Source organism: Lepus europaeus, chromosome 2, assembly GCF_033115175.1.
Source record: "Lepus europaeus isolate LE1 chromosome 2, mLepTim1.pri, whole genome shotgun sequence".
NCBI classification, from domain to species: domain Eukaryota; kingdom Metazoa; phylum Chordata; class Mammalia; order Lagomorpha; family Leporidae; genus Lepus; species Lepus europaeus.
The window spans coordinates 6,124,616-6,149,549 of NC_084828.1; the positions used below are offsets into that span (position 1 = coordinate 6,124,616).

At 42.2% G+C, this 24,934-nt stretch overlaps 1 protein-coding gene across 2 annotated transcripts in view; it reads left to right on the forward strand.

Moving 5' to 3' along the window:
* BRWD1 (bromodomain and WD repeat domain containing 1) overlaps window positions 1–24,934 on the forward strand; it is a 113,476-nt gene that overhangs the window by 65,068 nt on the left and 23,474 nt on the right. For both annotated transcript variants that reach the window (XM_062204926.1, XM_062204934.1), the window contains 8 exons: window positions 1,812–1,943; window positions 6,656–6,750; window positions 10,473–10,662; window positions 14,157–14,282; window positions 14,387–14,494; window positions 20,504–20,628; window positions 21,187–21,269; window positions 24,330–24,441. In XM_062204926.1, coding sequence (XP_062060910.1) covers window positions 1,812–1,943; window positions 6,656–6,750; window positions 10,473–10,662; window positions 14,157–14,282; window positions 14,387–14,494; window positions 20,504–20,628; window positions 21,187–21,269; window positions 24,330–24,441 — 971 coding nt within the window. The remainder of the gene's footprint in view (window positions 1–1,811; window positions 1,944–6,655; window positions 6,751–10,472; window positions 10,663–14,156; window positions 14,283–14,386; window positions 14,495–20,503; window positions 20,629–21,186; window positions 21,270–24,329; window positions 24,442–24,934) is intronic.

The following is a 24,934-nucleotide window of genomic DNA, read 5'->3' on the forward strand; positions in this document are numbered from 1 at the left end:
TCTCCCATGCAGGTGCAAGGCCCAAACACTCGGGCCATCCTCCACTGCCCTCCTGGGCCACAGCAGAGAGCTAGACAGGAAGAGGAGCGACTGGGACTAGAACCTGGTGTGCCAGCGCTGCAGGCAGAGGATTAGCCTATTGAGCCACAGCGCTGGCCGAGATTGAGTTTTAAGATGTGTATTTAAAGTAAAGATATGTGTATTTTAAAAAAATTGCACTGCTACCTAGATTGAGATTTGTTGAAACCTTTGTGTAAATTTTTCCATTCTGTCCAAATCTCCCTTGCGGGTGGCAGGGACGCAACTACTTGAGTCATCACCAGCTGATGCCTTTTCTCATGTATTCTACACACTTAAAAGAAAAAATACTAAGCTTGAGTTAAGAATATATGGCAGGGGCTGGCGCTGTGGCTCAGTGGGTTAAAGCCCTGGCCTACATGTAGCACTGGCATCCCATATGGGTGCTGGTTTAAGTCCTGGCTGCTCCAGTTCTGATCCAGCTCTCTGCTATGAACTGGTCAGGCAGTGGAAGATGGTCCAAGTCTTTGGGCCCCTGCACCCACATGGGAGACTCAGAGGAAGCTCCTGGCTTCAGATATGCACACCTCTGGCCATTGCAGCGAATTGGGGAGTGAACCAGAGGATGAAAGACCTCCCTCTTCTCTCTGCCTCTCCTTCTCTCCCTGTGTAACTCAGACTTGGAAATAATAAATAATTTTTTGAAAAACAGAACATATGTCAAGATATCATGTATTGAAAATATTTTTTTTTCTTAATTTATTTAATTTGAAAAGCAGAATTACTGAGAGAGATCTTGTATCTACTGTTTCACTCCCTAAATAGCCAGAACAGCTGGAGCTTGGTCAGATTGAATCCAGGAGACAGAAGAATTCCATCTGGGTTCTACTATGTGGGTGGTAGGGTTTCAATCACTTTAGCCATTCTCTGGTGTTTTCCCAGGAACACTAACGGGGAACTGGATTGGAAGTGGAACAGCCAGGACTTGTATCTGGTGCTCATATGGGATGTGGTGGTTGAGTGGCGGCTTAACCTACCATGCCACAATGCTGGCCCTCGAAATTTTCTTTCTTTCTTTAAGATTTATTTATTTTTATTTGAAAGGCAGAGTTACATTCTCCAAATGGCTCGTAACAAAGCCAGACTGATGCCAGGAGCTTCATCGAGGTCTCCAGCGTGGGTGCTAGGGCCCAAGGAATTGGGTTGTTTTCTTGCTGCTTTCCCAGGTACATTAGCAGGGAGCTGGATCAGTAATGGAGCAGCTGGAACTTGAACTGGCACCTGTATGGGATGCCAGTGCTGCAGGTGGCAGCTCAGCCTGCTACACTACAGCGCTGGTCCCGAATATTTTTTCTTCCCTCTCCCTCCCCCTCCCCCTTCCCCTTTAATTTATTTATTTGAGAGGCAGAGGCAGAGAGAGTGCTGATTTACTCCCCAGTTGGCTGCAGTGGCTGGAGCTGTGACGTTGAAGGCAGGAGCCAGGAGTTTCTTCTGGGTCTCTTGGTGGGTGTAGGGGCCCAAGGACTTGGGCCATCTGCTACAACTGCTTTTCCCAGGCCGTAGCAGAGAGCTGGATCAGAAGTGGAGCAGCCAGGACTCTAACCGGCGCCCATATGGGATGCCAGCGCTGCACATGGTGGCTTTACCTGCTACACCACAGCGCTGGCCCCAGATATTTCTTTTTTAATCCTGCATTTTTTGACTTAAGTCCTGTTGGGAACTTAATAGAAGAGCCATTTTTTTGATGCTGGCCTTACTTTGGTGTTATTTTCATCCTCATGTTTGTCTTTCAGACAGATTCAGTGGTGTTGGTGTCCCAGTCAAGGCAGAGGACATGTAGGCGTAAATACCCCAATTATGGTAGAAGAAATGTTGGCCGGCGTGACTTGTCTTCTGAAAATGAATCTTCAGGCTCTGTAAGACATGTGAGTATTGTAAATCTAAAATATGTATGAAAATTTTAAATGTATTTAAATTCTGTACTTTGAACTTACCCCATGTTTATATGAAATTATAATATTCTGTAGAGATTACAGTGAAATTTCTTGATGCAAATTTTTTAAAATAAAAGATAAGAGCTTTGTTGAGATTGTCACACCCTATATGTGTATACAGTCCACTAGTTTTATTATAGGGACCGTTGTGTCATCATTACCATAATTCAGGTTTTTGAAAAAGATTTATTTTTAGGGGATGACACTGGCATAGTAGTTAAGCCTCCCTGGCGGCATTGGCATCCCCTATAGGCTTCGGATCGACTCCTGTCTGTGGCACTTTTTTTTTTTTTTTTTTTTTTTAATATTTATTGGACAGGTAGAGTTATAGAGAGAGAGGAGAGAGAAAGGTGTTCCTTCTGTTGGTTCCCTCCTCAAATGGCTGCAACAGCGGAGCTGTGCCGATCCGAAGCCAGGAGCCAGGTGCCTCTTCCTGGTCTCCCATGCGGGTGCAGGGGCCCAAGCACCCGGGCCATCCTCCACTGCTTTCCCGGGCCACAGCAGAGAGCTGGACTGGAGGAGGAGCAACCGGGTCTAAAACTGGTGCCCATATGGGATGCTGGCGCCACAGGTGGAGGATTAACCTAGTGTGCCATGACGCCGGCCGCTGTGGCACTTCTGATCCAACTCTCCATTGGTGGCCTGGGAAAGCAGTAGAAGGTGGCCCAAGCCCCTGGGTCCCTGCACCCACAGGATAGCCCTAGAAGAAATTCCTCCTTGCTCCTGCCTTCTGATTGGCTTAGTTCTGGCCATTGTGGAGTGAACCAAAGCATAGAAAACCTCTCTGTCTTCCTCTCTCTCTAGATTTATTTATTTTGGAAGCCAAAGTTACAGAGAAATAGGGAGAGAGAGATCTTTCCGTCTGCTGTCATTCCCCAGGTGGTCAGTGGTCAGCACTGGGTCAGGCGGAAGCCAGGAGATAGGAGTTCCATCAGTCTCACGTGGGTGGCAGGGGCCCAAGCAGTTGAGCCATCTTCTGCTTTTCCCAGGCCATTATCAAGGAGCTCATTTGGAAGTAGAGCAGCCAAGACATGAACTGGCTCCTGTTTGAGATGCCAGGATTGCTGGCCTTAGCTTTATCCTTGTGCCATAATGCTGGCCACCTAAAGAATGTAGACTTTTGAGTGTTCTTTAGCTTACAGTGTATGATTTAGGGAATTTGATAACTCATTTACTTATTTATCACTTGGAATAAAGGGTTACAGATTCTGAATTTGGAAGGAAGTAGTTTGCTATGCAGCTCTGTTGACCACTGCCACTCAGTGCCCTTGAGTTTGTCTAACATTGTGGACACTGTGGGATGCTTTCCTAGAGTCTTGCGTAGGAGACCATTGTAGAGAGGCTAATGTACAGGAGGATTAGTAGTGTTCATGTGGAGGCACTGGAGTTAACGTTTATTATTATTAGGAGTATACAAAGTCATAGGATAAGAATGATAAGTAACAACTGCTATAAAAAATAACAATGCATTCTGTTATGCCAGGCACACTGTTGTAAATGCTTTACACATTATCCAGTTTTCATTTTTTCAATAAGTAAGTTAAGACAATTGAGGAAACTGAGGTGCAGGTGTAGAGTTTCAGTAATTCCTGAAATTTGCATAAAAGGTTAGCATCATGACATCCGAGCACAGCCTCTGCCCTCCTGTTTACTTGAAGATTTGGAGAAATTACACTTTCCATTTTTATATAATTTTAGACAAAATTTCAAGAATAATAAATCCCTCTATAATCTTCACTGTGAATGTTGTCATTCTTCCGTGTGTATGAATTGTTTTTTTGATCATTTTGTGAGTTGCTTGTACATTTGCCCCTTGACATGTACATACTTAACCTGTGTATTTCCAAAAAATAAGGTTTATTCTCTGGTATTACCATCATTATCAAAATCAGGAAGTAAACGTCAGTATATTTTTGAGAACTCTATAGATCTTATTCACATTTCACCATTGGTCCCAGTAGTCTTCATAGCAAAAAGGAAATCTTAGATCATATGTTGCATTCAGTTAGTTACCTTCAGTCTAGTACAGATCCTCAATTTTCAGTATTATTGTCTTGGAGGATTTTGCACCAGGAATTTTGGTTAGTTTCACATTATACATGTTGACAGTGGGACTGTAGATAATAATGTTGTTTCAGTGCATATTGTCAGAAGGGGGCTTTAATCAGGGTGCAGAACCAGGAATTCAACCCAGGGACTCTGAGATGGGATGTGGACTTCTGAATTGGTGTCTGACAGCTAGGCCAGATGCCCATGTCCAGTGGTTGTTTGGATGCTCACGTTGTCCAGGTTTCTGTTTAGAGAGTGTCTCTTCCCAGCTGCCCGTTTTCCCCTTTGCTTTCATTTTCCCTATCAGTCACTGAACACTTGTATTCTGCCAGAAGAAATTTTGGACTCGGCCTGTATTTTCTCTACCTTGCCACTGAAATTAGCCATTTCTCCAAAAAGTTTTACTGAGAGAATGTTACTTACCAATATCTTGGCATTGGTTTGTTGCTACTGTGTTTCATTGCTTGAATTAATTTATTCTTTTTTAAGATTTATTTATTTATTTGAAAGACAGAGTTACAGAGAGAGAGGTCTTCCATCCACTGGTTCACTCTCTAGATAGCTGCAACAGCTGGAGTTGCGCCAATCAGAAGCCAGGAGCCAGGAGCTTCTTCCAGGTCTCCTACGCAGGTGCAGAGGCCCAAGGACCTGGGCCATCTTCTACTGCTTTCCCAGGCCATAGCAGAGAGCTGGATAGGAAGTGGAGTAGCTGAGATTCGAGGCAGTGCCCATATGGGATGCTGGCACTTTAGATGGCCGCTTTACCCACTATGCCACAGCTCCGACCCTCATTGATTTTCAGTCCTTACAGCTGACCGACCAGGAAACGTTCATGCTGTATGTATAGACATGTCTTCATCTTTCTGTATCTCCATATCTGCTTTTGTTAACTGACTACTTTGCTTATTCCAATTTTGATCTGATAACATGGTGTTTCAGCTGTTCCCCATAGTAAAGTCTGTTCTCTGGTTATTAGTTATTTATAATTTCTTTTTCTTAATAGAATTTTATTAAAAAATTCATTTTATTTCTTGAAAGAGTTAGAGTTAGAGAGAGAGGTCTTCTATCTGCTGGTTCACTCCCCGGATGACCACAACGGCCAGAGTTGAGCTGATCCAAAGCTAGGAGCCAGGAGCTTCTTTCAGGCCTCCCACTCAGATGCAGGGCCCAAAGACTTGAGCCATCTTCCACTGCTTTCCAAGGCCATAGTAGAGAGCTGGATTTTAAGTGGGGCAGCCGGGACTCGAACCACAGTCCATATGGGATGCCAGAGCTGCAGGCTGGGGCTTTAACTCTCTGTGCTACAGCGCCAGCCCCCTTAATAGAATTTTTAATGTTTTGTGTGGTTTGTTTAAGTTTTTAAAAATATTTGAGAGGCAGAGATAGCCAAGCAGAGAGGGGATTGAAAAATAAAACATTGAGTACCTATGCACCCTTTTTAGAGCAGCTAAAATCCAAAATACATGAACATTTACAGGGACTTAATTTTTTTTTTACAAGATTTATTTATTTGTTTATTTGAAAGAATAACAGGCAGAGGCGGCAAGGTGGGGGTTGTCCATCTGCTGGTTTACTACCTAGATGTCTGCAATGGCTGGAGCTGGGCTGATCTGAATCCAGGAGCCAGGAGCTGCTTCCAGGTCTCCCATGCGGGTGCAGAGGCCCCGGGACTTGGGCCATCATCATCTGCTTTCCCAAGCATAGCAGAGAGCTGTATTGGAAGTGGAGCAGCCAGAACTTGATTGGCACCTATATGGGATGCAGGCACTACAGGTGGCAGCTTTACTTGCTATGCCACCGCATTGGCCCCAGTGACTTAGTTTTTCTTTTAAAAAGATTGTTTATTTGAAAGGCAGAGTGAGAAAGATCTCTCTTCTGCTTCTCTCCTCAAATGCTTATAACAGGGGCCAGCACTGTGGTGCAGTGGGACAGGGAGACCTCGAAGAAGTTCCTGGCTCCTGGCCTCAGATCAGCTCAGCTCTGGGTGTTGCAGTCATCTGGGGGAGTGAACCAATGGATGGAAGACCTCTTTCTGTCTCTCTCTGTAACTCTGTAATTCAAATAAATAGAATAAATGTTTGGAAAAAAAAAAAAGGCAAATGCTTGTAACAGTGAGGTGAAGCTGGGCTGAAGTGAGGAGCCAGGGACTCAAGTGTTTGAGCCGTCCTCTGCTTCCTAGGCACATTGCTTAGGAAGTGGGTTCAAAGAGTAGCTGCGACATGACTGGGCGCTTTGATACGTGATGTATGTGATGTGTGTGTCTGATGTTGGTGTCCCAAGCAGCAGCATAACTACTGTGCCATCACAACTGTCCCTTACAAGGACTTTATTAAAATCCCATTCTGTCACCCTTTATTTGGTTTTGTTGTTTTGATGAATAGTGGATGGGTCAAAAATTCTTTTCTGCTTTATGCCTTGGCAAGAAAAAGGATGTAGTGAAGAGGGTTGCTTTTTAAGTGTATCTAATCATATGTGAACTGCTAATCATACGTGTTTCCTAGATGATTGAAACTTACAGATGGGATGACTGAAGATTTTTTGACATGTTATTTTACTACAGAGATCAAGCTTTTTTTCCTTCTCTTGCAAATTAGGAGACTTCCTGTGATCAGAGTGAAGGTTCTTGTTCTTCAGAAGAAGACGAATGGAAAAGTGATAGAAAAAGTGACAGTTTCAGTGAAAGCTCAAGGTATCTGTTTTTAATTTTTCTGACCTTCTAAGCATTTTAGTTGTAACGGAACTGTACTTGAAATGGAATTCCAGAAGTGAGAGTTTCCACTTGACTCTTAGCACTATCATTTAAACCTCAGCACACTTAACACTGAGATTCAAATTTATTTAAAAGAAGCAAACAGTATTAACTGCTATTAAGGAAATATTTTTTGGATTCTTAGTTGACTGTCAGTGTTTCAGTCAGCCATGTTGGTCTGCATTTAAAAGGAGTAATAACAAAGTATGTATTGTAACACCATCCATGTATTATTTGGCATGTTATATTTTCTTTAAAATTGGGTTTGAAATTTCATAGGACCAGAATATCAACCTCTGTTTCTCATCGTGATAAATGTAACCTTCATCTCTGTGGATTATGAAGCTAGCACTCTAAACATTAATCTCTCGTCTCTATACAATGTATCTGTAACTATGCATAGAAACATTCCTGTCCTAAATGTCACTCAGTCATCTGCTTTCATTTTAATTACTTTGCTCCAAACCATAGTCATGTAGTCACGTACTTCTTGTTTCCTTTCCTGTTGTCTTTTTTTTTTTCTTCTTTTTTTTTTTACGATTTATTCATTTATCTGAAAAGTAGAGTTACAGAGAGGCAGAGGCAGAGAAAGGTCTTCCATCTGCTGGTTCACACCCCAGTTGGCTGCAATGGCTGGAGCTGCACTGATCCGAAGCTGGCAGCTTCTTCCAGGCCTTCCACCTTGGTACAGTGGCCCAAGGACTTGGGCCATCCTGCACTGCTTTCCCAGGTGCACCAGCAGAGAGCTGGATCAGAAGTGGAACAGTCAGGACTCGAACCAGCACCCATATGAGATATTGGCACTGCAGGCGACAGGTTTACCGCCGGCCTCTCCTGTTGTCTTTTACTTCATTATAATTAGGACCTGGCCTGATTTTGTATAACCTAATTTCATATTTTGGTTTTAAAAAGTTTATTTGAAAGGCAAAGAGAGAAGGAAAGAAGAAGAAAGGTCTTCCATCTATTGATTCCCTCCCCTGAATGGCCACAACAGCTGGGACTGGGCCAGGCTGAAGCCAGGAGCTCCATGTTGATCTTCCACATGGGTATCAGGAACCCCATACTTGGATCATGTTCTGCTGCCTTCCTAGATATTAGTGGGATGCTGGTTTAGAAGCAGAGTACCTGGGACTTGGAGTGGTACTCTGATATGAGATGGTGGTGTCACAAGCATCAGTCTAACCTGCTACAGCAGCATGTCAGCCCCTGTCTTAGCTTTTTCTTTTCTTTTTTTTTTTTTGACAGGCAGAGTGGACAGTGAGAGAGAGAGACAGAGAGAAAGGTCTTCCTTTTTGCCGTTGGTTCACCCTCCAATGGCCGCCGTGGTAGCGCGCTGCGGCCGGCGCAGCGCGCTGTTCCGATGGCAGGAGCCAGATGCTTCTCCTGGTCTCCCATGGGGTGCAGGGCCCAAGCACTTGGGCCATCCTCCACTGTACTCCCTGGCCACAGCAGAGATCTGGCCTGGAAGAGGGGCAATCGCGACAGGATCAGCGCCCCAACCGGGACTAGAACCCGGTGTGCCGGCGCCGCAAGGCGGAGGATTAGCCTGTTGAGCCACGGCGCCGGCCTGTCTTAGCTTTTTCAGTTTAGTTTTATATTGTGGTGACACACATGATGCAGAGACATCATCCTAACCATCTCAGAGTGTGCAGTTTAGCAGTGTTACATTCACTTTGTTGCGTAGACAGTTTCTAGAACAATGTTCCTCTTGCAAAAGTGAAATCCTTTACCAGTTTCACAGTAAATCCCCCCCGCCCCTAGCTCTTGGCAACCACCCTTTGCTTTCTGATTTGATAATCCTTATCTTTTAATTTGCCTTTTCTTGACTTTTATTTGTAAAGAGTGAAAGCTTCTGTAATTTTTTTTAAAAAAAATTTTTTTTTTTTTTTTGACAGGCAGAGTGGACAGTGAGAGAGAGACATAGAGAAAGGTCTTCCTTTGCCGTTGGTTCACCCTCCAATGACTGCCGCGGCTGGCGCGCTGTGGCCGGCGCACTGCGCTGATCCGATGGCAGGAGCCAGGTGCTTCTCCTGGTCTCCCATGGGGTGCAGGGCCCAAGCACTTGGGCCATCCTCCACTGCACTCCCTGGCCACAGCAGAGATCTGGCCTGGAAGAGGGGCAATCGCGACAGAATCCGGCGCCCCAACCGGGACTAGAACCCGGTGTGCCGGCGCCGCAAGGTGGAGGATTAGCCTGTTAAGCCACGGCGCCGGCTGCTTCTGTAATTTTTTAAAAAAGATTTATTTATTTACTTCAGAAGCAGTTACAGAGGGAGAGGCAGAGAGGTCTTCCACTTGCTGATTAACTTGTCAAATGGCCGCAGTGGTTGGAGCTGCACTGATTTAAAGCCAGGAGCCAGGAGCTTCCTCTGGGTCTTCCACATGTGTGCAGAGGCCCAAGCACTTGAGCCGTCTTCCACTGCTTTTCCAGGCCGTCAACTGGGAGCTGGATTGGAAGTGGAAAAGCTGGGACTCTAACCAGCACCCATATGGGATACCAGTGCTTCAGGCGGATACTTAACCCATTGTAATTGTTGAAAATATTTATTTATTTGAAAAACAGAACCACAGAGAGAGAGAGAGAGATGGTTCACTCCCCAGATGGCCGCAATGGCTGGAGCTACAGCAGTTTGTAGCCAGGAGCCAGGAACTCCCTCTGGGTCTCCCACGTAAGTGGAGGGGCCGAAGGACTTGAGCCATTTTCCACTGCTTTCCCAGGCCATAGCAGAGAGCCGGATTGAATGTGGAGCAGCCAGGGCTGGCGCTGTGGTGTAGCGGGTAGAGTGATAAATAAATAAATCTTTAAAAAAACAACAAAAAAAGTAAAGCAGCCAGGAGTTGAACTGACACCCATGTGGGATGCCGCACTGCAGGTGGTGGCTTTTACCTGCTATGCCACAGCGCCAGCACAACCTACTGTAATATTCATACGTTTTAGAAATGAGTTTAAAAACATGGGTTTTTGTGTGTCTTATTTAAGTAGATTGAAATGTGTATGGTTGAAACTTGGGCAGGAATAGGCCCAATAGAGACCTTTAACGTCTGTGTCTCTGTTTGATGAAGTTAAAATAGCTCAGGGGCTGGTTTTCTTATCACTGCTTTCTTTAGTGTTGTATATGCTCCAGGTGTGTCAACGATTAGCTCCTTTCTTGAATTTCTGTCATTAGGGAATTCCCTGCCTTGAAAAAACTATCACAATACAACTTTGTTTTTGAAGTCCTGCTTCCCTTGGACTTCCCCGTGTATTTATTGATGGCTTCTGATTCCAATTAAAATGCCTAGTCTGTACCTCAGCCTCCAGTAATGTGGTGGAGGGGTCAGCTCTTGGTGTTACCTTGTGAGGTCTCTTCTCATGCCTTTGGGCCTTATATTTTGAAGGAGGGGTTACTGGTTGGCTGCAGATATTTTCTTCCATTAGACCTCATCTGTAGTTTACTTGTGAAGAATTCTGACACATTTCTTTCTGGTTTCCAACATCAGTGGAGATTTCTCTTTTTTGCTGTCTTTGTTGTGATCCTCTGTTGTTTCATTCTTCGCTGTTAGTGTGGGGAGGGTGTTCCATTTACATCTGCCTAGGATCCTCCCTCCTCTTCTCTCTCATTAGCTTGCTGTTAGTGCTTGGATTCTGATTCCATATTCCTTACGACACTCCTCTTCTCCAGTGACTCTTCATCCAGATATTCCGATTGGACAGCCGATGCAGGCATCAATTTACAGCCTCCTTTACGAACGTCCTGTCGCCGACGAATTACCAGATTCTGTAGTAGTTCAGAAGATGAAATGTCTACTGAGAATTTATCACCTCCAAAAAGACGACGAAAGAGAAAGAAAGATAGTAAACCTAAAAAAGAGGTAAGAAAAGTTACACATCTTGTGATTTGGTAGTTGTTTTTAGCTGTTATTCACACTCCTGTGGAAGTGGTGTGTGGAAATGTTGCCTTTCTACTTTGTGCTTATTGACTAGTAGGGCTAGAGGTTTTTGCAAAAATTAAAGAAGTAGAAGGAAGGAGAGGGTTGAGGAAGAAGGGAAGTTAGTATTGTTATCTTAGAATTGTACCTATGAGATACATGAAATCTGTTCTCTTTATGTTAATAAAAATTAAATAAAAACTAGCATTGAATAAGATACAAGGTAACATGTATATATGCTTTTTATAGAAGTGTTGTTTTTTATTTTTAGATCTATTTATTTATTTTGAAAGAGTTGGGGCGGCGAAAGAGGGAGAGATGTCCTTCATCTGTTGGTGCACTTCCCAAATGACCACAACAGCCAGGGCTAGGCGAGGCCAAAACTAGCATCCAGGAGCTTCAACTTAGATGGCAGAGGCCCAAACACTTGAGCCATCTTCTACTGCTTTCCCCAAGTCATTAGGAGAGAGCTGGATTGGAAGTGGAGCTGCTGGGATACGAACTGTTGCTCCATATGGGAGACTAGTGTTGCAGGTCTTGCTGCACCACAATGCTGGCCCCAAAAGGCTACCTTATTACTGACACTTTTACATCAATACTGTTTGGGATTTGACTGGTAAACCTTTTCGTATAAAAAATTTAAAGGGAAAGCTCTGTTTTACCCAGAATTGCACTTTAGCGCTTGTTTGTCTCCTTTTAATTTCAATACCACACATAGACTTCAAGACAATTTGAGATACTTTATTTTGTCTGTTAATGCCATTTTTAGTTATTGTTTTAGATGTCATCGTCATACTCTTCTCTTGATTTTGCTTTTTTCCTCTGTTACACAAGGGTACTTCAGAAAGTTTGCAGAAAATGGAAGTTAGTGCAAATAATTTTGAAGTCATTCATATAAGGCTATTCAAAAAATTCATAGCCCGTGTGTATTTAAACAATATGCATAGATTTAAATTTTTTTCTTTTTGCCAAACTTACCCCCCCCCCCTTTTTTTTTTTTAATATCTATTTATTTGAAAGTTACAGAGAGATAGATATCCACTATCCACTGGTTCACTCCCCAGATGGCTGAAGTGGTCAAGGCTGGGCCAGGCTGAAGCCAGGAGTCAGGAACTCCATCTGGTTCTCTCTTGTGGATAGCAGGGGCCCAAGTCCTTGGGCCACCTTCTGCTGCTTTACCAGGCACATTAACAGGGAACAGGATCGAAAGAGGAGCACCCAGAACTAGAAGGAACACCACCCAGGTGTGGCAGACAGCACCTTAACCCTCTATACCACAATGCCAACCCCTAAACTTTTAATTTGATTTTTCCATGAACGTTTTGAAGTACCCTCATATGTATGTTGTATGGGATCATCTTGTGTGGGTAGTCACTTTTTTAATGGTGTTAAATTTTTGTATTTGTTGTCCATTGTGTGACAAATTACCCCAAATCTTCAGTTTACAAGAATAAACATTTACTATTCTTTGATCTGGTAGATTGTCGTTGGTCCTGGTGTGGTCATCTGAGGGCATGAGTAGGTCTGAGTGATGTTGTTCCCTTGCTTATTCACATGCCAGTTGGCTGTGACCTCAGTTTATTTTCATGTGTGTGTCTCCTTGAGACTGGCTGCTTGAATGTCCTCACGACGTGAACTTTGACTTTCCTCAGAGTGAGAGGTCCAGAATAAGCAAGGAAGTGCTCCATTGCCTTTTATGGCTCACTTTTAAAATTGCACATGATGCTTCTGAGTCCTGCTCCTATCAGGAGGACAGGCCATAACATCCACCTCTCGAAGGGGATTGGAGGACAATCAAGGAGTTTGTGGTCACGTTTTAGAATCACTAGTTTCAGAACCTCAGATCAAGAGACACTTGTTGCAGAATAGAGTGTTCACCACAATAGGCTATATGTGGGAGAGGAGTCAGGTTGGTAATTAGCCCCCTACCATGGTGTGGAAAATGGCATGAAGAACCTACTAGAAAATGTGGAGATGATGCTAGAAAGGGTCCAGGTAGGTCTGCAATGCTCTTAGCAGTAATATCCTGGGGCCGGCGCCGTGGCTCACTTGGTTAATCCTCCGCCTGTGGCGCCACAATCCCATATGGGTGCCGGGTTCTAGTCCCGGTTGTTCTCTTCTAGTCCAGCTCTCTGATGTGGCCCAGGAAGGCAGTGGAGGATGGCCCAAGTCCTTGGGCCCCTGCACCCGCATGGGAGACCAGGAGGAAGCACCTGGCTCCTGGCTTCAGATCATTGTAGCTCTGGCCGTGGCAGCCATTTGGGGGGTGAACCAACGGAAGGGAAACCTTTCTCTCTGTCTCTCTCACTGTCTAACTCTGTCAAATAAAAAAAAAAATAATATCCTGGGGGCTAGTACTGTGGCTCAGCAGGTTAAATCACCACCTTGAAGTGCCATCATCCCATATGGCCTTTGGAAGTCCCACTGGGTCCCCTTCTTGAAGTGCCATCATCCCATATGGCCTTTGGAAGTCCCACTGGGTCCATTTAGGGAATGAACCAGTGAATGAAAGATTTTCCTAATTCTCAAATAATTCTTTCAAAAAAAAAGAAAAGTAATATACTCAAATGTGTGTTATGGAACCAGATGTCTTTGTTGGTTAAAAACTAATTATTGGAAACATAAACCATAGGACATCCATGTGGAAAAATAGTCATTCTGGTGCTGGCATATTGGCTCAGTGGGCTAAGCTGCAGCTCACACAAGCATCCTGTGTGGGAGTGCCGTTTCTAGTCCAAGCTACTCTGCTTCCAGTCCAGTTCACTGCTAATGTGTCTGGGAAGGAAGTGGAAGATGGCCCAAGTACTTGGGCAGTTACCACTTGTGTGAGTGACCCTGATGGAGTTCCTGTTTCTGGTTTTGGCCTGGCTGAGCCCTGACTGTTGGAGCCATTTTGGCAGTGAACCAGCAGATGAAAGCGCTCTCTATCTTTGATGTGCTGCCTTGCAAATATAAATAAATAAATGTTAAAAATAAATAGGCATTCCGAATTGTAAAGTTTTATTTGTTTTTCAGTTAAGCACTGGATACTGGCTGTTTTGTTTTTTTTTTTGTTTTTGTTTTTGTTTTTTTTAGATTTATTTACTTACTTGAAAGGCAGAGTTATAAAGAAAGATGGAGAGATACACAAAGTGATCTTCCATATGCTGGTTCACTCTTCAAATGGTTGTAGTGGCTTGGGCTGGGCCAAGCCAAGCCAGGAACCTGCAACTCTGTCTAGGTCTCCCAGGTGGGTGGCAGGGGCCCAAGTACTTAGGTCATTCTGCTGCTTTTCCAGGAGTGTTAGCGAGGAGCTGGATTAGAGGTGGAACAGCTTGCACTGGAACTGGTGCTCATATCAGATGCTGGCATTGCCAGAGACAGCTTAACCTGCTGGGCCACAGTGCTAGCCCCAAACACTCTCTATACGAAACATTTTGTTCTCTTTGTTTTGGCAGAATTTGCGTAGAATGACTCCAGCAGAGCTAGCAAATATGGAGCATTTATATGAATTTCATCCTCCAGTGTGGATAACCGACACAGCACTTCGAAAGTCTCCTTTCGTTCCTCAGATGGGTGATGAGGTGAGAATAATGAAAGTTAAAAATATCAGTGTGGATCAAGAAACAAACTTTGTATTGCTCTTTAGGTTTCTATTAATTTTGGAACCTATACTTCCCTTTTGTAGGTAATATATTTTCGACAGGGTCATGAAGCTTATATTGAAGCTGTCAGAAGAAACAACATTTATGAACTAAACCCTAACAAGGAGCCATGGAGAAAAATGGATCTTCGGGTAGGATAATGGTGTAGAATCATTGAATCAGTAGCATATGCAAGAGTACGATGATGGTATTAGTAAACTATTAAACATCACCGGATTTGTAAAATGCTCATCTTGAACAATCTATGTCTGGATTTCAGGTTTTTTCACAGCAAAGTAAACTTATTTTTAAATTCCATTTTCCATGAATTTAAAAAAATTACTCTCATATCTCAATAACTTAGTTATGAATCCATTTCAAAACATCTTAGAAACACATTTCTTTGGTTTTTACTTATTTAATTTGAGAGGCTGAGAGGCAGAGACAGTGCTTCCACTGAACCCTGATAACTCCCCTCTGGGGTGCAGATTTTAAGATTTATTTATTTATTTGAATATCAGAGCTACAGAGAGGGAGAGACAGAGCTACCTGTCACCCACTGGTTCACTCCCTAATGGCTGCAATGGCCAGGGCTGTGTCAAGCTAAAGTCGGGCACTACATCTCGATCTCCCATGTGGATATAGGGTTGGGCCATCTTCTGCTTTTCCCAATCCATAAGCAGGGAGCTGGATTAGAAGCAGAGCAGCTGGAACACGAAACAGTGCCCATACGGATCCCTGCATTGCAGGCAGAGGCTTTTACCTGATAGGCTATGTTCTCTGGGATGCTGTCTTAATCCCTAGGCCGAACTCCTTCCTGCCTCTGAGATCATACTTAGTTTCTCTCTTTCCTACTTTTAAATAAAACAGTCCTGCTATAAGCTGCCAAGCCTTAAGATCCAGTGGGATGGCGTATTTGTCGATGGGTATGCAGTTTTTACGTTGCTGATTGATGTGTAAAAGGTTAAATGTGGCAATCTGGAGGCTCTCAGGAAGCCAGTGTGTGGCACTATACATGAGACTAAGTCAGAAAGTTCATGGAAAACCATAATTAAAGATGTGGGTTTATTTTGGTGGACAAAAGTCTGTTGGTACAAAAAGCTTTTTTTTTCTTAGGTAGAAAATGATTGATGTACTATGAAAAAGCTCCATGGTTTAAAATTTTTTCTCTTGGCACCAGAATAATTCCAGATCTTAAAATTTCATTTTCTGTGAATTTTTAGAAGTACCTTCATAAATTTATTTGTTAATCTTTCTAAAAAGTTTATTTATTGTAAGTTTATTTTAAAGCTAGTCTCTCTCATATTTCCTTCCTTCCCTCCCTCCCCCTCACTTGTGCGTGCGTACACACACACATACACACACAGAAAGTTGGAGGGGTCTCCCATCCATTGGTTTGATCCTCAGATGCCTGTAACAGATAGAGTACTGCCAGCTCAGTCCAGGTTTTCTACTTGAGTGGTAGGGACCCAAGTAGTTGCGCCATCACCACTGCCTCTCAGGCTGCGCATTAGCAGAAAGGTGGGACTGGGAGTGGAGCCAGGAGTCAATGCAAGCATTCTGGTTAGGGGTGTATACAAGCTCCCCAAGTGGCTTCTTAACCACTGTGGCAAACACCTGCCTCTGTCAGTCTTAGAAATAGTTACAGCCAAGACAGATTTTCAGAAGAAATGAAAGCTTTCAAAAAAAGAAAATAGGGACAGTGGCTGAGCAGTCTAGAGGCTTGTGTTCCAAATAGGAGTCCCTGTGTACAGTACCATGCTCTGATTCCTACTCCAGCTCTCTGCTAATGCAGACCCTGCGGTTGTATTCCTGCCACCATGTATGAGACCTGGGTCAGGCTCCTGGGTTTGTCTCCTGGGCTTGGTCTGGAGCTGGTGAGTGCCTATCAGTAATGAAAAGTTGGATAGGAGCTTCTTATGTCTCTCAGCCTCTTTAAAAAATAAACAAAATAAAACATTAAAAATATAAATAAAAATTAGAATGAAAGTTTGACCTCATGTATCATAAAATAAGGAAATAACTTTAGCTTTCCAATACTTAATTTTTTACGTTTTAGTTTAAGAAAGAAAATACCACATATTAGTGAATAGCGAAGATTTTGTTTTGCCAGCAATTATTCAAATTGCTGATCAGCTGCATGAAGAGGTCCACACTTTGTATACATATGTATATATGTATATGTATGTATGTATAATATTGTTGAATGAATGGTAGATACAGTTTCACAGTGTATTACTAGGAAAGAAAGTGGGATGCAAATTGCTGTTTGTTATAACAATTTTTAAATTAAAAAAAATTTATATAAGGGAGAAGCTGGTATTGTGGTGTAATTGGTTAAGCCCTTGCCCGCAGTACCAGCATCCCATATGGGCACTGGTTTGGGTCCCATCTGCTCGGCTTCCAGTCTAGCTCCCTGCTAATGCACCTGGGAAGGCAGTGGAAGATCACCCAAGTCCTTGGGTCCTTACACCACATGGGAGATCTGGAAGAAGCGCCTGACTCCTGGTTTTGGCCTGGTCCAGCCCAGGCTGTTAAAGTTTTGGGGAGTGAACCAGCATACAGAGGATCTTTCCCTCTCTTCTCTCTGTAACTCTGGCTTTCAAATAAACAAAATAAAATCTTAAATGTATAAAGAGAACAAACTTCATGTGTTTCGTATATACACTTTTAAGAGTATAGTGATACTTCCCAACCTACCGTCCCTCCCTCCCACCCTCCTACTTATTTTTTTTAAATTTTGATAATGATAGGACATACTTTGTTTCTTTTTTTAGAGATCTCTTTCTCTCTCTCTTCTTTTAAAAATTTTTTTTAATAATTTATTTATTTATTTGAAAGTCAGAGTTAGAGAGAGAGAGGTCTTCCATCTGATGGTTCACTCCCCAGATGGCTGCAACTGCTGGAGCTGCGCTGATCTGAAGCCAGGAGCCAGGAGCTTCTTCCAGGTCTCCCACGCGGGTGCAGGGACCCAAAGACTTGGGCGATCTTCTACTGCTATCCCAGGCCACAGCAGAGAGCTGGATCAGAAGAGAATCAGCTGGGACTAGAACTGGCGCCCATATGGGATGCTGGCGCTTCAGGCCAAGGCGTTAGCCTGCTGCACCACAGCACTGGCCCCTTGTTTATTTCTTTTGGAAGTCAGTTACAGAGCGATAGGGAGAAATCTTCCATCTGCTGGTTCAATTCCCAAATTTCTGCAATGGCCAGGGCTGGGCCAATCCAAAGCCAGGAGCCCTGAGCTGCTTCTGGGTCTCCCATTTGAGTACAGGGGCCCAAGCCCTTGGGACGTCATCTGCTGTGTTCCCAGGTACATTAGCAGGGAGCTGGATGGGAAGTGGAGCAGCCGGAACTCTAACTAGCGCCCACATGGAGTGTCAGCATTGCAGGCAGTGGCTTAACCCGTTACATCACAACACTGGCCTGTGAATGATAACCATTCTAGCTGGGGTGAGGTGAAATCTCATTGTGGTTTTTATTTGCATTTGCCTGATAGCTAGTGATCCTGAGTGTCTTCAGATTTCTGTTGGCCATTTGTATTTCATCCTTTGAAAAATACCTGTTCGTATTGTTGCCCCATTTCTTAACAGGAATGCTTATTTTGTTGTTGAGTTTCTTGAGTTGCTTATATCCTGGATATTAATCCTTTATCAGCTATATAATTTGCAAATATTTTTTCCCATTCTGTCTATTGCTGTTGAGTATGTCCTTTGCCGTGCAGAAGCTTCTTAGCTTGATGTAATCCCTCTTGTCTATTTTTATCTTTATTGCCTGTGCATCTGGGGTCTTACCTGGAAAGTCTTTGCATATGTCAAAGTCTTAAAGAGTTTCCTTGATATTTTCCTCTAGTAATTTGATGGTTGCAGTCTTAGATGTAGATCCCTGATCCATTGTGAGTTGATTTTTTTTTAATAGGGTGTAAGGTAGGGGGTCTTGTTTCGTACTTCTACATGCAGATATCCAATATTCCCAACACTGTTTACTGAAGAGACTATCCTTTCTCTAAGGAGTGATTTTAGCTCTTTTGTAAAAGATTAGTTGGTGGGTAAATTTCTAGGGTCTGTTCCATTGGTCGACATGTCAGTGGTTGTGCCATTATCAGGCTGTTTTGATTATAAGTGTCCTGTAATACCTCTTGCAATCTGGGATTATGATGCCTCCAGCTTTATTTTTATCATTTAGGATTGCTTTAGATAATCTAGGTCTCTTGTGATTCTGTATAAATTTTAGGGTCTATTTTTTCAGATCTGAGAGGAGTGTCTTTGGTGTTTTGATTGAGATTGCATTGAATCTATAAATTGCCTTGAACATATTGATAATATTCATTCTTACAATCCATGAACCTGTAAGGTTTTCCCATTTTTTGTATCATCTTCTATTTCTTTCCTTAATGTTTTATAATTTTTATTGTAGAGATCTTTCACATCCTTGGTCAAATTTACCCCAGGGTATTAAAAATTTTTTGCAGCTACTGTGAATGGGACTGATATTAAAAAGTCTTTCTTGGCCATGGCATTGTTTATGTATACAAAGATACAAAGACTGTTGATTTTTTGAGTGTTGATTTTATAGTAGAATTTTAAATGATATTTGTAGTCAAGAAAAAGGAAAGTATCAAAATGCTGGAGTTGATTCATCTGTGGGATAGCATTATCAGTGAATTTTATTTTATTATTTATACTTTAATACATTTTTGATACTTGCTGTAACTTAAAAAATGAAAAATTGCAAATTATTTTAAACAGTTTAGCTGTATTCAGCTTAATGGCTGTGCTTCTGTAGGGTTGGCTTTACATATACGTTACGTACATTTCTGTTTTACTTACGTGTTTCATTTGTTACTGGGTTCCTGAGTAGTCAGTCCTCATTCTTCTGCTTGTGGATTGCTTACGTGGTGTAAGTTCCTTGGTATGCCTCAAGTAAACATTCAGCAGCTTTCTTCTGGGCTTGTGCAGAACGGCAAGTGACTTGTGCTGCCCGATGAGCGTTTCTAAACGAGGCTGAGTAAGGTGACTGTCTGCCTTCTTGTTTCAGCTGTTGTTCTGTGAGCGGTTGTCCTTCTTGTGATCTCTTTAGTACTGTGTTTTCCATTTTCCTGCCTTTTTAGGGATGAATTTGCTTTTTAAGATGCCTCTTAAGCGTAGTGCTGACGTGTGGTGTCTGGTGTTCTAAGCTCAAGGAGCCTGTCTGTGATGTACTGAAGGGGAAGATACGTGTGTTAGGCAGGCTTAGTTTGGGGCTGATTTACGGTGCTGTTGGATGTGAGTCATTACCAATGAATCTGCAGCATACATTAAATGAGGTGCTTTTAAACAAAATGCATATAAGCCAGGTTATGTATTCTTTGATTGATGATAATGTTGTGGCCGTGATCAGTCATGTTAGGAACCTTACCCTGTTTTACTTAGTCTAATTTAGTATTTTAGGCAACTTTATGCAGTGTTACTTCCATGAATAATGAGACTCAAGTGTGCTTACTTGAGCATTTGGTACTTTTTGATAAGAATAAAGTGCTTGTTTAATGAATACAAGTATGAATAGTCTACTGTATTCCTAGTACTCTGAAAATGGGCTGGGAAGAAGGCTCATTAGGGCAAATTCATTTAATGGGTACTCTTTCCGAGAAGGGATTTTGTTTTGTTCACTATCCTTATCCCTACTAGGTTATAGGAGGTGGTGGATTATTCAGTAAGTATTTGTTACTGAATGAACTAGGTAGAAAATTAGTAATTGGATTTTGAATATAAAAATTCTTACCCATTTTGATTGCATAAAACAAATTTATATATAACTGAAAATGTATTACATGAAGAGAAGAATGCCAGAGGACATTATTACGTCACATTGTTATCAGTGGTTGTCTTTATAGATACTGAGGTGATTTGTGACTTGTGTCTTCATTCTTAGACTTTTGTGGTGTATTTTCTAAAAAAAGTAAAGTGACTTTTTAAAGTAAGTATATTCCTTTTATTAGAATATTTAAAATACCTGTTTTCACAGAAAGTAGAGATAAACAAGCATGATTTTACTTAATGGTAAATTAAACTTGTTGCTGGTCTGAAAGCTTAAATTGTGAGTTTGCTTAATATAGCAATAGGTGGAAGATTTAATTATTGAAAAATTGCTTTGTTTTAACCACTTTTTAAAAATTTCTGATAAAGGATCAAGAATTGGTCAAAATAGTTGGAATACGATATGAGGTTGGACCACCTACACTGTGTTGCCTCAAACTAGCTTTTATAGATCCAGCAAGTGGAAAACTTACGGACAAAGCTTTCTCTATTAGGTATGTATTACTGTTCTAGAGGTTACATCTTGCTGATAGGTACCTGTAGAGCCCTGTGGAGGGCCGCAGATGTGAGTGGAGCTTCTGGTGGAAGGGAACCTATAGGAAGCAGCACAGGGGTGGCACAGCATGCTGTGCTCCGTGCCACCTTTCTGGAGAATTTTGACCTGTGTGAAGTTGTTTTCAACCCTTGCTTTTGGGAGATTGTTAGAGTAAATCATTCGTTAGACTTGTGCTGCCAGTTATGGTAACTATCGGCCATATGTGACTGTGAAACACTTAAAATGCGGCTGAGTCAAATAGGTTCTGTTTTCAGTGCACTACGTTTTTGAAGACTTGGCATAAAAAACACGTAAAATTTCTCATTTTATATTTACATATCGTAATGGTACTTAGGGAATATGGGGTTAAAATAATATTAATATTATTTGTTTCTTTTTAAAATTGGCTAGTTGAAAATAAAAATCTACCTATATGGTTTCCTTTTTTTTTATTGGACAGTGTTGCTATATACTGTACCTTGCTATGTAGAGAATTTAATGTTTTATTTTTGTTTAGATACCATGATATGCCAGATGTTATTGACTTTCTTGTATTGCGTCAATTTTATGATGAAGCAAGACAAAGGAATTGGCAGTCTTGTAAGTCTGTTCTTATTGAGTTTTATATAGCCTTAAAACTAATCTCATTGCTCTAATTTTTTGGTTGTGAATTCTAGAGTATACAAACATGTAAACTTCTAAGTGAATATAAATCACTTAGGATGTGATATTCACTGATTCTTTTTTCTTCTAAAGATTTATTTATATGAAAGGCAGAGTAACAGAGAGAGAGAGAGAGAAAGAAGTATCCTCCATTGGCTGGTTCACTTTCCAAATGGTCACAACAGCCAGGACTGGGCCAGGCCAAAGCCAGGAGCCTTGGACTCCATCTGGGTTCCTCACTGGAGTGGCAGGGGTACCAAGTAATTGAGTCACTGTTTTCTGCTATCCACTGCTGCTTTCCCAGGTGCATTAGCTGCAGGCTGGATCAGAAGTGAAGCAGCTGGGACTCAAACCAGTGCTGTCATCGCAGGTGGCAGCTTAACCAGCTATGCCACAGTGCTAGCCCAGAGACTCTGTGTAGGCTTTTAGTCTGTCAGCTTTTCTTCTATTCTTAGGTTTTCTGTTGTTTAGGCTAGAAAAGATTTATTATTTCCTTTCATACATCCCCATATAATTATCTTTAATTTTTGCAATTATTCTAGGTTTTAAAATAATCAGAAGACTGATGAATGATGTCAAATTTCACACTTAAAAAGTCCCAATATACCAAAACATTTAACCTTGATATCGTAATGGGATGACTTGAGAAGAATTCCATTAAGAAATAAGCTGGGGTTGGCATAATGTATGCAGCCGGTGAGGCCACTGTTTGTGACACCTGCTTCCCGTATTGGTACTGGTGTGGGTTCTGCTGCTCTGCTTCCCTTCCAGCTTGCAGCTAATGAACCAGGGAAGGCAGCATATGATGGCCCTAGTGTTTGGGTCCCTGTTACCCCTGTGGGAGACCTGGGTGGAATATCATGCTCCTGGTTTTGACCTAGTCCAGCTCTGGCTGTCACAGCCATTTGGGGGAATGAACCAACGGATATATTGATAGATATTCTCAACGCTCATTTCTCTCTCCTCTCTCCTCTCTCCCTTCCTCCATTCCCCTCGCTCCCTTTTTTTGCTCATTCCTCCCTCTTTCCCTGTTACTCAGCCTTTCAAGTGTGTGTGTGTGTGTGTGTATGTGTATAAGGGATCTGTCTTGGAAATAAAATGCAGCTTTTGATTTATATTTCTGTGAAACTGCTTAAGAACTGTCAGTACTAAAAGAATATTAATGTTGATTAAGTGGCTTTTTCGTTTTAATTGGTTTTGTTTTGAAGTTGTAAGATGAAAGGGAAAGAAAAGATATATAGTTATACAGGTATTATAGCAGTCTTTTTTTTTTTTTTTTAAGATTTGTTTATTTGAAAGAATTACAGAGAGAAAGGGTTCATTCCTTCGAATAGCTACAACAGCTAGGGTTGGGCCAGGCCGAAGCCAGGATCCTGGAACTCCATCCAAGTCTTCCACATGAGTGCAGGAGTCTGAGGACCTGTGCCATCCTCTGCTGCTTTCCCAGGTGCATTGGCAGGATATTGGATGGGAAGTGGAGCAGCTAAGACTTGTACTTGCACTCTCGTGGGATGCCCGTGTTGTAGGCAGCAGCCTAATCTTCTGTGCTACACCACTGGTCCCTGTGCTGCTTTTTGTAATATATGTGACATAGGGATCAAATGCACTTTATTCCTTACTCAAAGTATGGTGTATAGCTTTAGAACACATTGAGAAATCCATAAAACCACTCAGTTTTCTGTTGGTTGGTCTAAAATCACTTGTAATATCTGCTTGCATGCTTTTATATTAGGCTGAGACATTAGCATATATGGATATTTAATTATATTAAATAATAAAACAAATGTTTTGTGGGTACATTGAGACTATGATCTTAAGAATTGGGAAACATTTATGGAGGCAAGAGTATTTACATAGAACAACTTTTTTTTTTTTTTTTTTTTTTGACAGGCAGAGTGGACAGTGAGAGAGAGACAGAGAGAAAGGTCTTCCTTTTTGCCGTTGGTTCACCCTCCAATGGCCGCCGCGGCCGGCGTATCTCGCTGATCCGAAGCCAGGAGCCAGGTGCTTCTCCTGGTCTCCCATGGGGTGCAGGGCCCAGGGACTTGGGCCATCCTCCACTGCACTCCCGGGCCATAGCAGAGAGCTGGCCTGGAAGAGGGGCAACCGGGATAGAATCTGGCGCCCCAACCGGGACTAGAACCCGGTGTGCCGGCGCCGCAAGGCGGAGGATTAGCCTGTTAAGCCACGGCGCCGGCCAGAACAACTTTAATCATAACTTTGTTAACTGCATTTTCTTTTTTTTGGGAACGGTTATGTATTTTTTTTAAAGATTTACTTATTTTATTTGAAAGGCAGACTTACAGAGAGGCAGAGGCAGGGAGAGAGAGAGAGACAGACAGACAGAGAGGTGTCTTTCATCTGCTAGTTCACTTCTCAGACGGCCACAATGGCCAGAGCTGTGTTTATCCAAAGCCAGGAGCTTCTTCTAGGCCTCCGACGTGGGTGCAGGGGCCCAAGGACTTGGGCCATCTTCTACTTTCCCAGACCATAGCTGGATTGGAAGTGGAACAGCAGTCTCGAACCAGTGCCCATAAGGGATGCCGGCACTGCAGGTGGTGGCTTTACCCACTTCGCCACAGCGCCAGCCCCTGCTATGTATTTTTGATAAGTGCTTTATATATTATGCAGATATATTGATAGGACAAGTTGTTTAAGACATTTCTGAGTTTTTTAGAAACTTGGTTCTTCATGTTGTGAAATGTCATATGGTTTATTTTGGAGTAGGGTTATGAATCCACTTAATAATGGAACCTAGTCAAAAACCATTTTGTTACATTGCATGGCTTTTTGCTGTTAGTAAGCTGCTGAGTGCAGCATTTTATCTTTTCTACATCTGTTTTTATCGTCAAAGGTTTTTGGGATATGTAGAAAGATGACTCATTTTAAAATACAAGTATATTTTGATTTCTGTTTTATCATATGGTTTTCTGTAGATAAAGAAAATATTGAATGGTAGCAAATAGTGGAAACCTCATACTTGATCTTCTCTTACAGGCGACAGATTCCGTTCTATTATTGATGATGCTTGGTGGTTTGGAACGGTGTTAAGTCAAGAGCCATATCAACCACAGTATCCTGATAGCCATTTCCAGTGTTACATTGTTAGGTTGGTAACAGATAAAACTCATCCTCTTTAAGTAGCTCAGTGTGGTGAAATACTGATGTATTTCGGTTTAAATATCTACACTTTTGTCTATGAGTCATGTTGGTCTGACCTGTGAAATATCTCAGCTATGGACCTGTTTGTTTTCTATTCACCAGTATAGATTGAGTATCCTTTTTCTGAATTGCTTGGAATCAGAAGTGTGTTTCAAATTTGATTTTTTTGGGGGGATATGGGGGGGAGGGAAGAATTTTCATATATATAAGGAGATGTTTTGGGGGTGCTTCCCAGGTCTAAACACAGAATTCATTTGTATTTCACATAAACCTTACACAATTAAACTGAAGGTAATTTTATACAATATTAATATTAAGCTGAAGGGATTTTTTTTTAAGGTTTTTTTTTTTTTTTTTTTAAAGATTTATTTTAATTGTTAGGCAGAGTTAGACGCAAGGGCAGAGAGAGAGGTCTTTAATCGGATCGTTCACTCCCCAGA